The 16,771-nt window shown below is 39.5% G+C and overlaps 1 protein-coding gene across 3 annotated transcripts in view; it reads left to right on the plus strand.

The window, feature by feature from the left end:
* PPARGC1A (PPARG coactivator 1 alpha) overlaps positions 1–16,771 on the plus strand; it is a 111,886-nt gene that overhangs the window by 85,240 nt on the left and 9,875 nt on the right. For all 3 annotated transcript variants that reach the window (XM_053672319.1, XM_053672318.1, XM_053672320.1), the window contains exons 8-11: positions 5,376–6,291; positions 6,902–7,006; positions 7,155–7,275; positions 16,450–16,571. In XM_053672319.1, the coding sequence (XP_053528294.1) occupies positions 5,376–6,291; positions 6,902–7,006; positions 7,155–7,275; positions 16,450–16,571 (1,264 nt within the window). The remainder of the gene's footprint in view (positions 1–5,375; positions 6,292–6,901; positions 7,007–7,154; positions 7,276–16,449; positions 16,572–16,771) is intronic.

The raw sequence follows: 16,771 nt of genomic DNA on the forward strand, positions 1-16,771 counted from the left end.
AGTGTACGAGGGTCAATTGATAAGATCTTCATCTTCCTGGAGCGAGAGTTGGGGAATGAGTCACATGTCATAGGAATGTTCTGAAGCTTTTCTGCAAGGCCAGTTTGTTCCTTGTAATCAAGGGTGACAGAGAAATACTTAAAAAGTGACAGAAGCAGAGGCTGTCTGGGCCACAGCTGGGTGTGGGAGGCCCCTCCGTGACAACTGTTAACACTTTGGTTACTGGCTCCGTGGAGCCGCTATGAGTCCTGGGGAAGCTGGGGGTGGGCTGAGGGCACCGGAAGAGCTTTGGTCCACGAAATATTCTAGTAACTGGTATAGCAGCTCATGCTGAGTATCAGCCCTTCCTATACCCTCTTGACACCTCCTTCAAGTTCTTGAGGCCAAAAATCGTGATTAGGACAAGTCACACCCTTCTCTTGGCCCAGTCTTCCTTTGCTGGTGAGTTTTTAAACATATTATAAACTCATCTTCTCGTTTTTCCTTAAGCAACATCTTGAATTGGCATGCGGCAGAAGAAAAATCTCACTGTCAAGTAAACTCCAAAGCAAGTCACAGATTTAGCAGGAGGTTCTGTAAAATGTTATAAACTATTAGAGCAGAGATCCTCCTGAAGTCATTGGGTGGATAGTGGAGCACAGAAGACAGAGCAGAGGACCCAGCATTTACCAGAGCCTTCCAATTAAACAAAGAAAACCCCAGAGAGAACTCTTCCAAGAAAATCGCTTTATAGCACACACATAATGAAAACCAAAACACAACAAAACTTGTCTCTGACTTTTTTTTAAAAAATAAAAGGGCTGTTTAAAAAGATGACTGTAGAGTGTGTACCACTTCTCCCAGATTTGCTGTGCAGAAGTGCATAAGTGTGAGTGATGTAGAGGTACTTGTTTATTATAGAGCACATTTCAATGCAGTAATCATAAATATTGCTAAGGTTGTGCTCTGTTGAAATATGACCTACATACTCTTGATTGTTTGTGTTACGTGATTTGTCTGACACCCATTACATTCTGGGTAATAGCAGCCATTTGTTGCTCTGCACAGCAGGCTCTTTTGACAAAAGAAAATAGGCAGCAATAAAAAAGCTATAGTCTGAATTACATTCTGCACAGAGCTGCACTGCTGAGAGTTTGTGCAAGTGTGTTAACAATGCTCTGAACTGCCTCTTGTCAGCCTTCAGCCTGTAATGGCCATCTGTCCTCCCATAAATCTGTCAAAACCTGCTAAGTTCAAGAGAGAGCATGGAATATACCTTGTACTGTCAACACCAAAATGTACACATTCCCCAGAAAATCAACACACAGGAAATAATCCGGAGGTGATGGGCGGCATTAGCACTGTTGGTTCAGGCTTGTGGGATGGAATTGAGGGCCTGGCGATTAGTGGGAGGATGAGCAAAGGTAGCAGCATTAAGGAATTGGTATTGACTGTTCTCCAACCGCAGGGGGAAGAAATCTGGGTAGGGGAGACGGGGTTAGAGAAATCCAATTAGTTTGGGTGCAGCAAGGGGTCCCCGTCCCGTGGGCAGCTCTTAAAAGTTTGACAGTGTTAAAAGAAAAAAAAAAACACTTCTTACATTGCTGTTTTGCTTGGGGTCTCAACTATCTCTGGAAAAAGATTTTCAATTAGGCACTGGTGGTTCGAGGGCTTGCGATTCTTGAGATTTCTCAGTCTTGCTTGAAGGTACTGTCTGATTAAAGATGTTTCAGTAAACAGTAAAAAAGTTTAGAGAATTATCTGAATTATTTCCCCAGACCCACCTACTCAGTAATCCTAAAGTAATTTCCATTGGCTAAGCAAGAATTCTTGATTGTTTTAACAAGTAGTGCCGACAGAAATTTATTGCCTTGATAATTTCACTCCCAGGGTATATTTGGTTATCTCTGAGAGCATCTGTACATCTTAAGCATATGTGTAAGAAAATATACTTACTTAAAATGTTAAAGGCTTATCTCTTCATTTAAAAAGAACTGTGAATTCCCTGGGGCTGAATCCCTGAAACACTAGCTGCTGGCGTGGGTGGCATTAGGCACATAGTAGGAGTGCAGTGACTGTTCAGTTGCTGCAGTCTGCCCAATATGTGAAGGAGGTGAAAGTCTCTGTTTTTAACTCAAAGAAACCACAATCGAGGTGCCGTCAGTCCCAAGAGCAACTTGAGAATCAGTTATTTAAGTGATAATGAGCTTAGGTACTAGGACAAGGGTTTCACATGTTCAAGACTAAAAAGAATTTCTATATTTAAAATCCCTAGATAGCTAAGTTATTTATAGAACTAGTCTCTCTTTAATAGTGGCCTAATTTGGTGTTTCTGAAGTTTAGGGTTTCTTTTCATAAGTCTAGAATGTCTGTCAAAATACATATACCTGAGTAAAAGGCAATGTGCCACATGGGATCTGTAGGACAGTGGCTTTTCACAGGAGCTCTGTGAATCACCTTATTAAAGATGCTTAACCAGCCCTGACTGGTGTGGCTCAGTTGGTTGGAATGAGGTCTGTCAAAGTGAAAGGTTGCCAGTTCCATTCCTGGGTGGGGCACATACCTGGGTTGTAGGTTCTGTCCCCAGTCAGGGCTTGGACGAGAGGCAACAGACTGATGTTCCGTTTCTCTCCCTCTCTTCTCCCTCTCTCCCCGCCTCTAAAAATATATAAATAGATAGATAGATCAAGAAATAAATAATTTAAAAAATGTTTAACCAGCTTCCTAAGGGGTCCTTTGGCCACCGAAATGTGATATCAATGAATGAAGGAGGATCTTGAAAAATAAAAATGAGTATAAATTTTTGCAAAAATAAGACCAAACAATATCCCACTAAGCATGTGTGATCTACTTGAAGAGACAAGATATAATTCACATTCAAAAAAGATAAGCAAGACCATATAACCTATATCTAATTTTTAAAATTTTAATCTTTATTGTATTTTTTCCATTACCATTTTGTCCCCTTATATACCCTCCCACACATCAATCACCGCCCTGTTGTCCATGTCCATGAGTCCTTTTTTCTTTTTGCTCTATGCACATTTAAACAATGGAATACTACCCAGCTATAAAAGAGAAGAAAACTTTACCTGTCGTGACAGTGTGGATGGACCTGGAGAACATTATGCTAAGTGAAATAAGCCAGTCAGAGAAAGACAAATACCCTATGATCTCACTCATACATGCAATCTAATGAACAAATGGAGCCATATAACTGTATGTAATAAGTATCAAGTGACTGAGCCTGGCAGTAACTTATTGGAACAGTAAAAATTACCTTATTTTGGGGTATCATGAAAAGATTTATGGAGCTAGGTCTTTAGGATGTTGATGTTATTTCCCCCAATGTAAAGGCTCTGTTATTAGGAATATTTGACAGTTACTTACTTGGCAAAGAGATTATTCCTCATCATTTCTTTAAGCATCTTAACTTCCTATGAGAAATATTTGAGAACTTGTAATTCCTTTGCTGGGCATTAGTTTACATTTGTTGTAATGGTAATAGAAGGTAGTGGTCGAAATCAGTATGTATATATTGGCAGTGCAGAAGGAAATAAAACAAGAAAAAAAGAGAGAGAAGAAAAGACTGACCACATGTTGAGTAAAAGTCACATTTGTCCATGAAAAAAGAAGAGTCTGCCTCAGTGGCACAGATGATTCATTCAATACTATGTCACCTCCTTATTATCTATTAGCAAAGAAGGGTAGATGTGCAGTAAGCTGCCACTAAGGAGAAACTTTTTTGAGACTCAATGTTTCTTTTCTCTTTGTGTTTGCATTTCCCCATCTTCATGAACTTTTCTGGGATGGATTTCCAAAGGCAAACCACTTTGCCTCTTTGTTTCTTTTCTTTCCTCATTAAGGGAAAATTAGTTATGCATAATAAGAGTGGCCAGAGTGGCATGACATATTTCATTTTAGGGAAAAATGCCAATTTTTTTCATCTCTCTGTTGTAAAGTAGGAGAGAGAAGCAGCATCTTCCTGTTCATACCAAAATTTCATGTGGCTTTTTGTGACCTACTTGGTTGTCTCTCTCTCTCTCTCTCTCTCTCTCTCTCTCTCTCTCTCTCTATATATATATATATATATATATATATATATATATATATATATATATATATTTCTAACAAGGTAGGATTTCTCTGCCTTTCCTTGAAACGTGCAGTTGCCTTAAGTCTAACCTCAGGCTTGTTAGCAGACTTGAAGTTCTTTTTTGCTGAATAGCATTCACCCATCCTCCTAAATAGAAAGTGTATTATAAACTAAAATGTTCACTTGTAAGCATAAAGTCATTTGAACCCCAGCTTTGCCTTCTTCAAAGCTTCTTGGTCTCAGAATCCATGTCACAGTTACTTTTCCTCGGCCCAGAGGAAGGAGCAGCACCTACTCAGGGCTGACCCTTCACGGAGGCGCCTTCACAGATTGTCCTTCACACAGTGACTTCTGATGGCATTTCCTGCTTTTCTGTAGAAATCCACAGAAGGCGACAACTGATGGGTTTTCCCCTTTTTTCCTCTGTGTTTTTTAAAAATTTAAATTAATTGCGGAAGCTTGGATTCCTTTCAACCCTTCGCCCTCATAACCTGCGCTAATGTTGTGCTCTAATGAAATGGTCCCGTCACTGCAGTAATTCCTGTTACTGTTCACTTTGGTTTCTGTCGCAGAACCATATTTTAGACAGAATGTATTAGTTATGCTTACAAGAATGTATTATACCTACATTGGCCACGGTTTACTAAGTTAATGAACTGTGGCGACAAAATCGTAGCCATCACGTTGTAGAGTTGTCTAGTTCCCCACATTTGATTGTTGTATTTTGCTGAACTTGTATCAATGGCTCCTATGTCATCCCTGCATTTGCCATCATCCCATCTATTTTTTTGAAGTTGCCTAATTCTTTGGCTCCGTGGCTAGATTTTCTTGATTGGACCGAAATACCCTGGACCACCTGCATTCTCAGTAGCGTTCTTTGTAGACAGAAGCTACCAAAGCCGTTTTGTGATGCCCCTGAGTCCCACCACATTCATTTTCCATAATGCAGATGATACGGTGCCCTTGAAAAATCTGACCTTTGGTGATGCCTGGTGTCATGGAGGCCGGGAGGGACACGTTAATGTTTTCTCAGAGGTAGGTCCGTTAGCATTGGTGTTCAAAATACAAAATATCACGTGCAGCTCCCTGGCATGGCTGATCCATCTTCTCTTGGTGACAGAGGCTTAGGAGTAGAGAGTCACTTTATCAGGTGTTGTCATGAATTAGGTTTCCTTCTTTTTCACTCAGTTTTAGCCATTGTCTGAAATCTTGGAAATATTAGAAAAATGTATCCTGGCATTTAAGAACATTGTCTCTTCTCTCTTTCTCTTCCTATCTCCTTTTTTTTTTTTTGCCTTAGGCCTAACTCCACCCACGACTCCTCCTCATAAAGCCAACCAAGACAACCCTTTCAGGGCTTCTCCAAAGCTGAAGTCCTCTTGCAAGACTGTGGTACCTCCGCCATCAAAGAAGCCCCGGTACAGCGAGTGTCCTGGTACCCAAGGCAACAACTCCACCAAGAAGGGACCTGAGCAGTCTGAGCTGTATGCACAGCTCAGCAAGACCTCAGTGCTCCCCAGTGGACACGAGGAAAGGAAGGCCAGACGGCCCAGTCTACGGCTGTTTGGTGACCATGACTATTGTCAGTCAGTCAATTCCAAAACGGAAATACTCATTAATCTATCACAGGAGCTCCAAGACTCTAGACAACTAGAATATAAAGATGCTCCCTCCAGTTGGCAGGGGCAGATTTGTTCCTCCACAGATTCAGACAAGTGCTACATGAGAGAGACTCCAGAGGCGAGCAAGCAAGTCTCTCCCAGTAGCACCAGGAAACAGCTCCAAGACCAGGAAATCCGAGCCGAGCTGAACAAGCACTTCGGTCACCCCAGTCAAGCTGTTTTTGACGACGAAGCAGACAAGACCAGTGAACTGAGGGACAGTGATTTCAGTAACGAACAATTCTCCAAACTACCTATGTTTATCAATTCAGGATTAGCCATGGATGGCCTGTTTGATGACAGCGAAGATGAAAGTGATAAACTGAACTACCCTTGGGACGGCACGCAGTCCTATTCATTATTTGATGTGTCCCCTTCCTGCTCTTCTTTTAACTCTCCGTGTAGAGATTCTGTGTCACCACCCAAATCCTTATTTTCTCAAAGACCCCAAAGGATGCGCTCCCGTTCAAGGTCCTTTTCTCGACACAGGTCGTGTTCCCGATCACCATATTCCAGGTCAAGATCAAGGTCCCCAGGCAGTAGATCCTCTTCAAGGTAAACCTTGTCACAACCCACCCAGAACATAAGGCATTTCCAGGAAATAAAAAATAAAAAAAAAAAAAGGAAAGAAAGAAAGAAAAAGAAAAGAAAAATAAGGAAAGACCAAAAAACCCAAAAACATTCAAACCCACAGGCAGCCCAGCCCCTCACAACTGCATTCTGGGTGCCATGGAACTAATGAGATTGTTGTCACACGTACATCGCTCCTCATCTTTTCTTAAATCTGTCAGCCTTGAGCAGAGTGCCTTGAGCCAGTCAGATCAGAGAGAGAGCAATTTGTAAGAAACTTGCTCATCTAACTTTTTCCATTACCTGGAGAGCTGCCCTGTGCCAGGATAGTTGAGATCCATGCAAGATAAAGCTGACAGTGTACTAGACTGGCGCTTGGCGTTAACATCAATAAGAGACACCGGAGAGAACACATCCCTCCCAGACCTCTAAGCTGACTAGATGATCAGAAACTGTCACTGGAAAAATCTCACTAGTTTCCGGGAAGAAAAAGCCAGTTTATGTAACGCAGTGCTCCAGGGGCGTTCAGTTGTGCCAATCCACAGGGGTTAAGTGGCAGTCGCGAACGCCTTTCTGTTTTTCTCCTCTCCCCTAGATCTTGCTACTACTATGAGTCAAGCCACTGCAGACACCGTGCACACCGAAATTCTCCCCTGTGCTCAAGATCACGTTCAAGATCACCCTACAGCCGTAGGCCCAGGTAAGGACGCGTGTCATTTCCCCTGGGCTCCTCTCACCCTGGCCTTCACATGACACGATGTTATCTAAAACCCCGCCCCTCCCCACTTTGTTTATTTTGCTCTTGTCGTTGGAGGTGGTTGACTTAATGATGAAGTTATGTTTCTCAGGTATGACAGCTACGAGGAATATCAGCACGAAAGGCTGAAGAGGGAAGAATACCGCAGAGAGTATGAGAAGCGGGAATCTGAAAGGGCCAAACAGAGGGAGAGGCAGAGGCAGAAGGCAATTGTAAGCAGCTTGGAGCTAACTTGCATTTCAAAGGAGGGTTTCTTTTTTGTTTTCCTTCCTTCCTTCCTCTTTCTTTTTTGTAGATTAGAAAATAAACTAAATCTAAGGCTTTGTTAAAATATGCAATATTCGCCCTTTTGACATTCAAACATCAGTGTGTCCCCAATCTCTCTTCATACAAATGATTAGAAAACTAAATGTGAAATCAGTATATTTCTCATTCATCTTGAAGCTCATTACTGTTTTTAAAAATGGAAGGAGTGGAGAGTTACTCGGTCAGATACTGGTTCCATCCGGTCAAAGGATAAGTTCTTCTTATTGTTCTCAGCTGCCTTTTTCTCTGAGTGGAAAATGAGCAGATATCACTGTTCCCTCTTTTTGGCAAACTTGAGGATTGGATTGCCCGTGAAGAGACTGGGTCCAAATTAGATTTAAAGGAGTCAGGAGAGGAAGATTTGCTAAGGAAGTCATCATTTCTTACTTATGCTGGGTCAACACCTAACCAGGCAGGAGATGCGTCACATTTCTTAGGAACTACTCGTCAATAACCCATTAGATATTTTGGCACCACTTACAGCAGCGTATTACAGTTACTTGACATATAGACAGTACTGACCCTTTGATGGAAAGATTCAGATTATATGAAAAGTAATTTTTTTTTGTACAGTGCTTTTTCAGCAGCTTCTTACTAATGGGTAGACTTTACCTGGCTCCCACCCAATGCTTGTCAACCTAGACCTTGGAAGGCAAATGTGAGACACTCCAGTGGTTGGCATCTAGCACTTGTCCATGGCGACATTCCTAATTGATTATGGCATACTACCCGTGAGCCCCCACAGAGTCTCAGGGTGTTTCCCAACAGGGTGCTCCACCGAGCTGTGGCTCATTGGTTAGAAATGGTACTGCTCTTGTTCATTGCAGCCAGTACCTCATTATGGGAGCTTCTGAGACTCATTTCCCTGAAGATCAGCTTTTGACACATCTTGAATATAAGCACACTAAGACTTAGGGAAAGGGATTTTAAAAGTTAGAGGTATATGGTTCCTTTAAGAAAACCCGCTACCATCAACCAAATCTTGAAAAACCTACAGCAAAGAGCTTATTAATAAAGTCAAAATCAAGCACTAGCCAACAGTGATCAGCTGGAGGAAGAAGGTTACCTGAGAAGTCTGTTAATTGTGGGCACTGAAGGAGAAAAAAGGGAGAAGTAATCGAATACTTGAGCTACGGGTCTAGGGTGTTTGTTGTCACTCACTTAACTTTGAATGTACCTAAGACTAAATCATGGGCCTTTTGCTAATTACAACACTTTTCCTCATTTTTTTCTCAACTTTCAAATGAGCTGTGATATTAAGCTCTGACAGAGTGTCATTAGTTAACACTTAAGAAGACTAATGAAAATTAAAAAATTCAATATTTCTAATTTTACTATTTTTAATTAATAGCCTATTCAATAATTATAATAACTCACATTTATATAGTGCCATGTAGTTTATAAAGACTTTTAATATGGCACATTACAGTTAATCTTTACAAAAGAGAATCATGTTGCATAAGCATGTAGGGAAAATAGTTATTTCAGTGTTTGCAAAGTCACATTTTATAAAATCTTCCATGTTTCTTCCCAGAAGTATGCCATTAAAGAGAGAGATTATTTCATAATATATTTGTTCATTTGGGAAAAATAAAACATAACTATAACCAAAGCTGTGTAAATAAATATAGATAAAGACATGCTTATTTTACTCCTTCCAAAGGTAATTTAGGGTCAGATCCTTAACTAGAGTCAAGACAGGGAGGGAGGTGCCTCGTTGCTAGTTTGGCCCTTTCCAAATAGATCACTAGCTGATGCCCATTCCCAAACCGCCCTTGAGGTCATTAATCTGTTTGGAAGCAGATGTCTCCCTGCCTTCTCCTTATGTCTCAAATGTTGACCATTCCTCAGTTAATTTTTTGATTAGGACAATGTTGTATCAGTTCTCTTTGAAAGATGGCTTATATAGTCCAAAGGTCAACTTGGCTTATATTAAATTATTCTAAAATAACTAAGCACTTGTGAGAATTCTGAAATTGAGTTTTTCTGTTTTTGAAAAGCAGATTGACAAAAAAAGAACTACAACCTAGAGATTGTTTACTAACACAGTGACAGTAGTAAGAACTTAACATAAAGATTTGGAATTAATTGTTAAACTAGTGCCCACTTCTACAATTATATGCTATTTGTCCTTGGCATAAGTGAAAACTCATGCCTCTTTATGTGCCAAACATTTGCTAGGTCCTTGGGATATAAAAGTAGGTGAGACCGGGTCCACTGTAGCCAGGGAGCTTCCCGTCTACTGGGAGGTAAAGCTAAATGGGCAATGGGGTGTGTTAAGTGCTGTTGCAGAAGACACATCTAAGGCTTTGTGGTGGGCACTCAGATCTGGGAATGAAGAAAGTCATTCCCAAAGAGAAGGAGATTGATCTGAAACCAAAAGAGGTGGAAGGTAAAGGTTTTCTGAACTTCTGCTGTGCGACATGTTAGCCATTAGCCAAGTGACTAATTCAGCTAGTTCCAAATTCAGATGCACTGCAAGTGTGATTGGATTTTTGAAGACCACACCAAAAAAAGGGAGTACAGTACTTTATTAATTTATTTTAGATCGATGACAGGTTGAAATGATATTTTAGATGTATGGAGCTGAATAAATATATCATTAGAATTAACTTTCTGGCTCTTCTTTTCCTTTTAAAATGTAGCTCCTGTACTTTCTTAACTTACATAAACTGAATTATATTTTTCTTGTGGACATTGCTGTTGTAGGCAGAAGTGATAGCTCATAATACATCTCTGGGGGAAAAAAGCAAGGTAGATTGGGAAGCTGCTAGCCATTTAACTGGAATACTGAGGTATGGGAGCTGCAAGAAATAAGTCTGGAGGGCTTTATGAAAGCCAGACCTGTGAAGGGTCCTGTAAGTCATGATATAGATTTTGAAGTTTGTCTTGGAGGCTTAGTGGAACTATTTAATGAGTTTACCCACAGGAAGGTTTTCTGATTGATTTCCTTCCTCAAAATGATCTGCTTTCTTATGCCAAAATGCATTTTGCAAAGTTTATTTTTATGAACTTGGGCACAGAGATACATGCAATGATTTTTGATTCATTTGACTAGATTAGCTTGGAAAGTCATTCATAAAATGACTAAAGGAACTAGAAGGGTCTTCCCAGGTTGGTTGGGTAGGTGATTTCCATTCAGATTTTTGAGACACCCTTAGAGTAATGAATAATGGAAAATTATATTTGGGATCCTTTGGGTGCAGTGCTGGATTTTGCATTAATTCAGATCGGTTATATAATTAGGAGACCAACAAAGCAGAGGTTCCATAAGGAAATAAAAGTAATATTAAAATTATATAATAATTGATATTTTACCAAATGAAAGTCATTTTGCTGTTGTTTTGAGCTCCATAAGGCGATGGCTTGGAAGGTCTATAAAGTTTTCATAGCTAATGCCTCTAAAAGTCCCTATCCAAATGAACTTGAGTGCACCAAATAAGAGAGTTCAGAGAAGAGTAGTGATTAGTAATTACTAACCCAGAATCGTTCATTGTGGTTGAATATTGCTATTGTTTCAGTTTCTACTTTCCTCCAATTTCCATCTAAACCCTTTCTTAAAAACCAATTCATCCTCTGCCTTTCTCAGTCTTGTAGGCTTGAAATAATTCAGGTGCTATTGGAACAGCATAAGCCAGGGTTAGTACTTAATGTCTAAACTGCCACTGCTCTAATTTCTTCTGGACTTCTAAGTCCAACTCCATTTGCAATCTGTACAGTTTCCTGCCAGAAAACATGATAATGGGATGTTAATTAAAAGGGAAAATCTAGACATTATGATATGGCTCAGTGCTCAAAACCCAAACCAGATGTACTTGGGCAATGGCGGTGGCATTTCATTTCTCTCTGCACCCCCCCACCCCCACCCACACTGGTTAGTATTCAGCCTGGGAGCCAAGAACAGTGCGTCATCACTGATAATGATCGGCTTCTTCCGAATGAACAAAAATTGTGTAATTTCTCATAGTTATTCTTTTTGGAAAAAATTAAGTAGTTTTCTATTCATACCCTTTTAGAGAGCTATTTTGTGGGGGTGAATATATCTAAGGTTGAGCTCAGAGCTCACTGTTTAGCAACTGGCAGTTTTATCAGAAGTAGTTATATATACCCTCAGTCTGTAGTTCTGATGTTTTCTGACTTATCACTGGGTTTACTTGAATCTTAGCTCCTACTTGCACATTGTCTATTAAGACGACTGACCTGGATTTATTCAAGTTTATCCAGCCTTAGACACTAAGGAGGAACATGTCTGAGAGTTACTGGGATGGGGGTAACTCTGGAAAATTGAATGCTGTAGTTTTGGTTCCTCCCTAAGAGTGACCCCCAGTAGTAGGAACTTACTGAATGACTACTGGATTGAATAAGTATAATCAATATTAAAGGCAAGAGAAAAATATCTTTTTGTTTTTGGATTTTGCGAGACTTCCAGCATTTCTTTCTGCCCATTGACATCTTTTAATGGACCCCCCACCTCCCAGTTTATTCTTTGGATGGAGGACCTAACTATGCCATTCACTCTGGAAACTGCATAGGATTTATTCATTCATCTCATCTATAGTATTCATAGTGTATTTGGAATTTCTAAAGAAGTCAGAAGCTAACCTGATATGCACAAATCTTTTACTGCCAAAGTTGACATGCAGTTTCCTTAGCACAGGAGTAGGCTTTTGAAAATTATTCTAATTGGGGAATGTTGACTAAAAGTTCTAAGAATCCAAATTCTATTAGGCTATTTCTTGTTGTTACCCAGCATTGCAGAGTATTTTGGTGAGATAACACATAAAAAGTATTTACCATAGTACTTGATATATTTTAGACGATAAATGATAATTTCCTTATTAATTTCGTTTATTTCTTAGTCAAACCCCTTTCACCAGGATTATTATTTGAGGAGAAACATTGGCATTTTCTTCGGCTAACTTGGGAGGCTCTATACACTTTCTGATAAACATTTTGATAATGCAAAGTCAGTTAATTCAGTAAGGCCTTTTTTTTCCCCTTTATTTATCCCCTGTGTTTTGATATAATGAGGATTTACCATACCTGTTAATGCAACATAAATCTCTAATTTTATTATCTACCCCATCAGCAAACTAGCTTTTGTGAAACTTGAAGCTAAAAGATATTTGATAAATGCTCCATCTTCCTCAATAGTAAAAACTGGTCTGAAAATAATTTTTCAAAAGCTTTTGCCAAAGGTTTAGAGTTCTTCCAAGCCTTTAAGAAGTTGGAAATGTTATTAAGCATTTTGATTTCTTTTCCTTTCATCTCCTGTTTAGAAATTAATGTCTTGAAAAACTGGCTGCAAATGTTAAGGTTTTTTAAAGATATGGAATCTATTAATCTGTCTAATAAAACTGCAACATGTTAAAAATAATCGGTTCTCTGTTAGACGTTTTGGCCAATCTTGGAAGGATTTTTTGTCTTTGCTCTTTTAGACCTTCAGATGCCTTTTAGTTTCAGTTTTAGCACCGGCAAAACTGAGCACTCTAATCATTTTCTCAAATGATAATTTTAACATGTCCTCAATCTCTAGTCTTTGTAAGATACCAAGACATGGCCCCAGTCCTGTGTTTTACAAAAGGAGATGATAGACAAACAGGTGGTTGAGGTGACTGTGCACAGCCCTTTGGATTTCTGTTCCTCTCCTCTAGGCTGTGTCTTCTTTTTTACTGCAGAATGTATCAGTATCTGATATAAAAGGTCCTCTGGTTTATCTCCTTTGTAGGATCGTTGTTGCATTCAGCTTCGTATAAAGAAGCAATTTAGAGACTGTCCCAATATGTCTGCATATGGACGTGCATATGGTAGATTTTAGCTTTAACTTCGAAGTTACTTGAATACATAGGCGGTGTGTATTCCCATAATGGTAGTTGAACAATTTTCTTGTGATGGTTCAATTTCTTTCTCTCTCTTCTGCATTGCCCCCTCCTTTTCCTCTATGTAGTAGTAACCTTCCTAAAAAGGCTCATTAAAAAAGAGAAAATCCATAACATTCATGCACGCAGGCACCAGGAAGTTTAGATAGGGGTCCCATCACATTCGGCTGTTTGGCTCGAGTCGGCTGCATAAATAGAATGGAATGTGATGTTATGATTCCATTGCCCAAGTATATAGCATTGCCTCAGGATAAGCCTCACCACCCATTTATATTTATTGACCTCCTGAATGTGATGGGTGCTCTGGAGCAACACAATTACAGCCTTGAATTGAGACATGCAATCTACATGGAGGTGAATCAGACAGCCTGCTGTTTGTTGTACATCATCTGGTCAGTTATTTAGACTCAGTAGCTGACATCAGGGGAATTGTGTTTTACCAACAGTTGCAGTGAAGCCCTACCTCTGGTTCTCAGAGGTGATTTTTAAAAGTGAGAGTCCTGCAAACTTGTAGCTACTCCACAATTATTGCACTTAAAACTGTAAAAACAAATCATGAAAACCTTCGTTAATTCTCTTAGTGAGCTACCTAGGCAAGTTTTTTCCTATGATAGACCACTAAACCTGGCTTTGTTTCTCCCTTATCTTAGGATATACACTTAGGCATCTTTGATATAATGAATGGTATGGAGTAAGTGTTCAAAGTAATTCATTTATTAGTGATGGATTGATTTTTCAACAAATATTTATTGAGACTTTATCTTTCAGGTATCCTTAGAACATGGTAGTCAATAGGACAGATATGGTCTCTGCTTTCATGAAGCTTTCATTATAGGGGGAGATGGACATGAAACAATAAATGAACTATTAATTATTTAACTACAATTGGGTGCAGAACTACAAAGGATAAATAGAATATTCTTTAAGAGCAACCAATAGGAATCATGACCTCATTTCAAGCCTCTGAGAGGAAATGATTATTGAATTTGATGTAATTCTAGACAGTCCGTGTAGGTTGGTACAGGGGAGGGAGAGGCAATGTAGAAAAAATGTTCCAAGTAGCAGGGGAACAGCTTACTCAAAACCCCTGGGAAAGGAAGGAACACTATATGCATTAAGGACTGATAGACACTCAATGTGGCTGGAATGCATAGTAAAGGAAAGAATGCAACGTGTGGCGATAAAGCCCATGATGATGACAGGTGCAGACCATGACAGGCTCAGTAGGTCCTCTTACTGATTTAGGGCTTGCCTTACAAGTTAGGAGAAGCCATCAGAATGTGTTAGACAGTAAATGGCATGGTCAGATACCTGTTCCTTTAACAAAGGCTACGCTTGCCTGTGAGGAAGAATAAAGTGGAGGAGAAGAAGCACAGACGCATGGCCCAAGTTATACTAGTCTGGAAGGAGATGCTGGCAGGTTGATTTAGAGGAGATAGAATAAAGGAGCTGGACTAGAGAGAGATTTAGGAGGCACAAATCAACAGGGCACAATGAGTGATGAGATGCGGGGGAAGGAACTCAGGTTTTTGCCCTGAATAACTGCCTAGATGATGTTCATTTCAATGATACAAGCACACTGGAGAAAGACCCACTGGGGAGAGGGTGGAACTGGGGAGTTTTGTCTGGGAAATGTTGGTCTAGTTTGAGATGCCAAGGGAACAAGTAATGTCAGATGTCAAATAGATGGTTATTCGAGTTTGCAGCTCAGAGGAACTTCCATGATGAAAATAGGAAGAGGAAGGTTGCATACAGATAAAAAAGGTGAAACATGAATGATGAGATAACCTAGGATGATATCTATTGTAGAGTCTGTGAATTGTTCAATCATATTTCACAAGTGCTTACTGAGTGCCCAGTCTTTGCCAGGTACTTTGCTAAATACTGGGCACATGAAAAGGAAGGCCATTCAGTAAATAACACATCTCTTTGCCTTAGGCCCAAATTACTTTTCACATCATCCAAGACAGGATACTCTCAGTACATCCAGAGAAAACTCTTAGGCAAGCGAAATTTATACCTTAGTCCTGTGCTTCCTGGGCTTTCCTTCCATCTAACTTAAATCTCAGCATCCTGAAGTTTGTTCCATTCTTGTTAATCTTTGATAGACATGTAGCCTAGTTGGTAAGCTCTTTCTTTATATTAACTCCTTCCATTCTTGCCTTTTCTCACTTTTGAGAGACATCATCACCTTTGTCCTGTCTTTTCAGAACAAGATTTATAGGATTGCTTCTTATATTTTTTAAGAAATATACCCTCAGGCTACAGAATATTCTTCTTGTATTTTGAAGGTTGTGAATTGCTGATTATGATGATATTGATGCCACTGGTGAAAATTAGGCCACACCCTTCCAATCTGTTTCTAAAATAAGGTTCATTGACAAAGTGAAGTTTATAACACTTTTTATAGCTCTTAGTCTTTGGAGACCCATGGCTTAAAATAGTCTATATTTTAAGACTGTATTTTTCAAATTATTTGTCTTTGGACAATCTGCATCACAATCACTTGGATGTGCTTATTAAAAATGAAGATCATTGAACCCTACCTTCCAAATATTTTTAGTACATCTGAGATAAATCCTAATAACTTGCATTTTTAATAAGCATTTCAGGTAATATTTACTTACACTAAAGTTCAAGAATCTCTCTTTTGAGCAATGTCAAAAGTTGTGCCTCAAATCATCATGCCGTATAACCTTAAACTAGTACAGTGATTTACGTCAATTATTTCTTAATAAAACTGGAGAAGTTATACCTCTCCTTATTAGAATTCTGAATTAATGAGAAATTAAACAGTTTTCTAAGCCAGCTCAGTCACTTACCAATTTTGAGGCTTAATAATAAAATATTTAATAGGTATTTTTGGTCACTTATTCCATGATAAGATGATCACATTGCACACCTTTCTTTTCTAACATGTGAAAGCTCATGTGACTCAAGTACAGAGATGACAAAAAATGTAGAAGTGAACCAGTTGCCACACGGAGAGAGCATGTAAGGGCAGAAAGTGATGCCGAAATGAGAAGTAAAACTCACTTCCAGTGTAGCCTTTCATTGGGTTTTACTGCAAGTTTTGCTTTAACTGGCATGCTTTGTGGATTCTTCTTATGCATGATTGTACCTTTCTGAGTGTTTCTAGAGGTTCAGCTCCTTTCCTACCTCCAGAACTAGCAAGTCTCTCTTTACTCTCCCCACCCCCAGGAAGAACGCCGTGTGATTTATGTTGGCAAAATCAGGCCTGACACAACACGGACAGAACTGAGGGACCGCTTTGAAGTTTTTGGTGAAATTGAGGAGTGCACAGTAAATCTGCGGGATGATGGGTGAGAATCTTCAAGATTATTTCTTGTTTAGAAGCTGACATATGTAAAAAATTATGGCCATAAGATTACTAGGATGGGGATGCTTTGACAGATGACATGTTGAGTTCAGAACCTTATTTATTTTCTTTCATCCCTATTTATTAATCTTTCTAGTTGAGATTTTCTGTCCCAGAAATAAGTATTTAGCTGCTTGACAGGAC

This window comes from Artibeus jamaicensis, unplaced genomic scaffold, assembly GCF_021234435.1.
Source record: "Artibeus jamaicensis isolate MK-2021 breed Jamaican fruit bat unplaced genomic scaffold, CSHL_Jam_final contig_76, whole genome shotgun sequence".
NCBI lineage: Eukaryota > Metazoa > Chordata > Mammalia > Chiroptera > Phyllostomidae > Artibeus > Artibeus jamaicensis.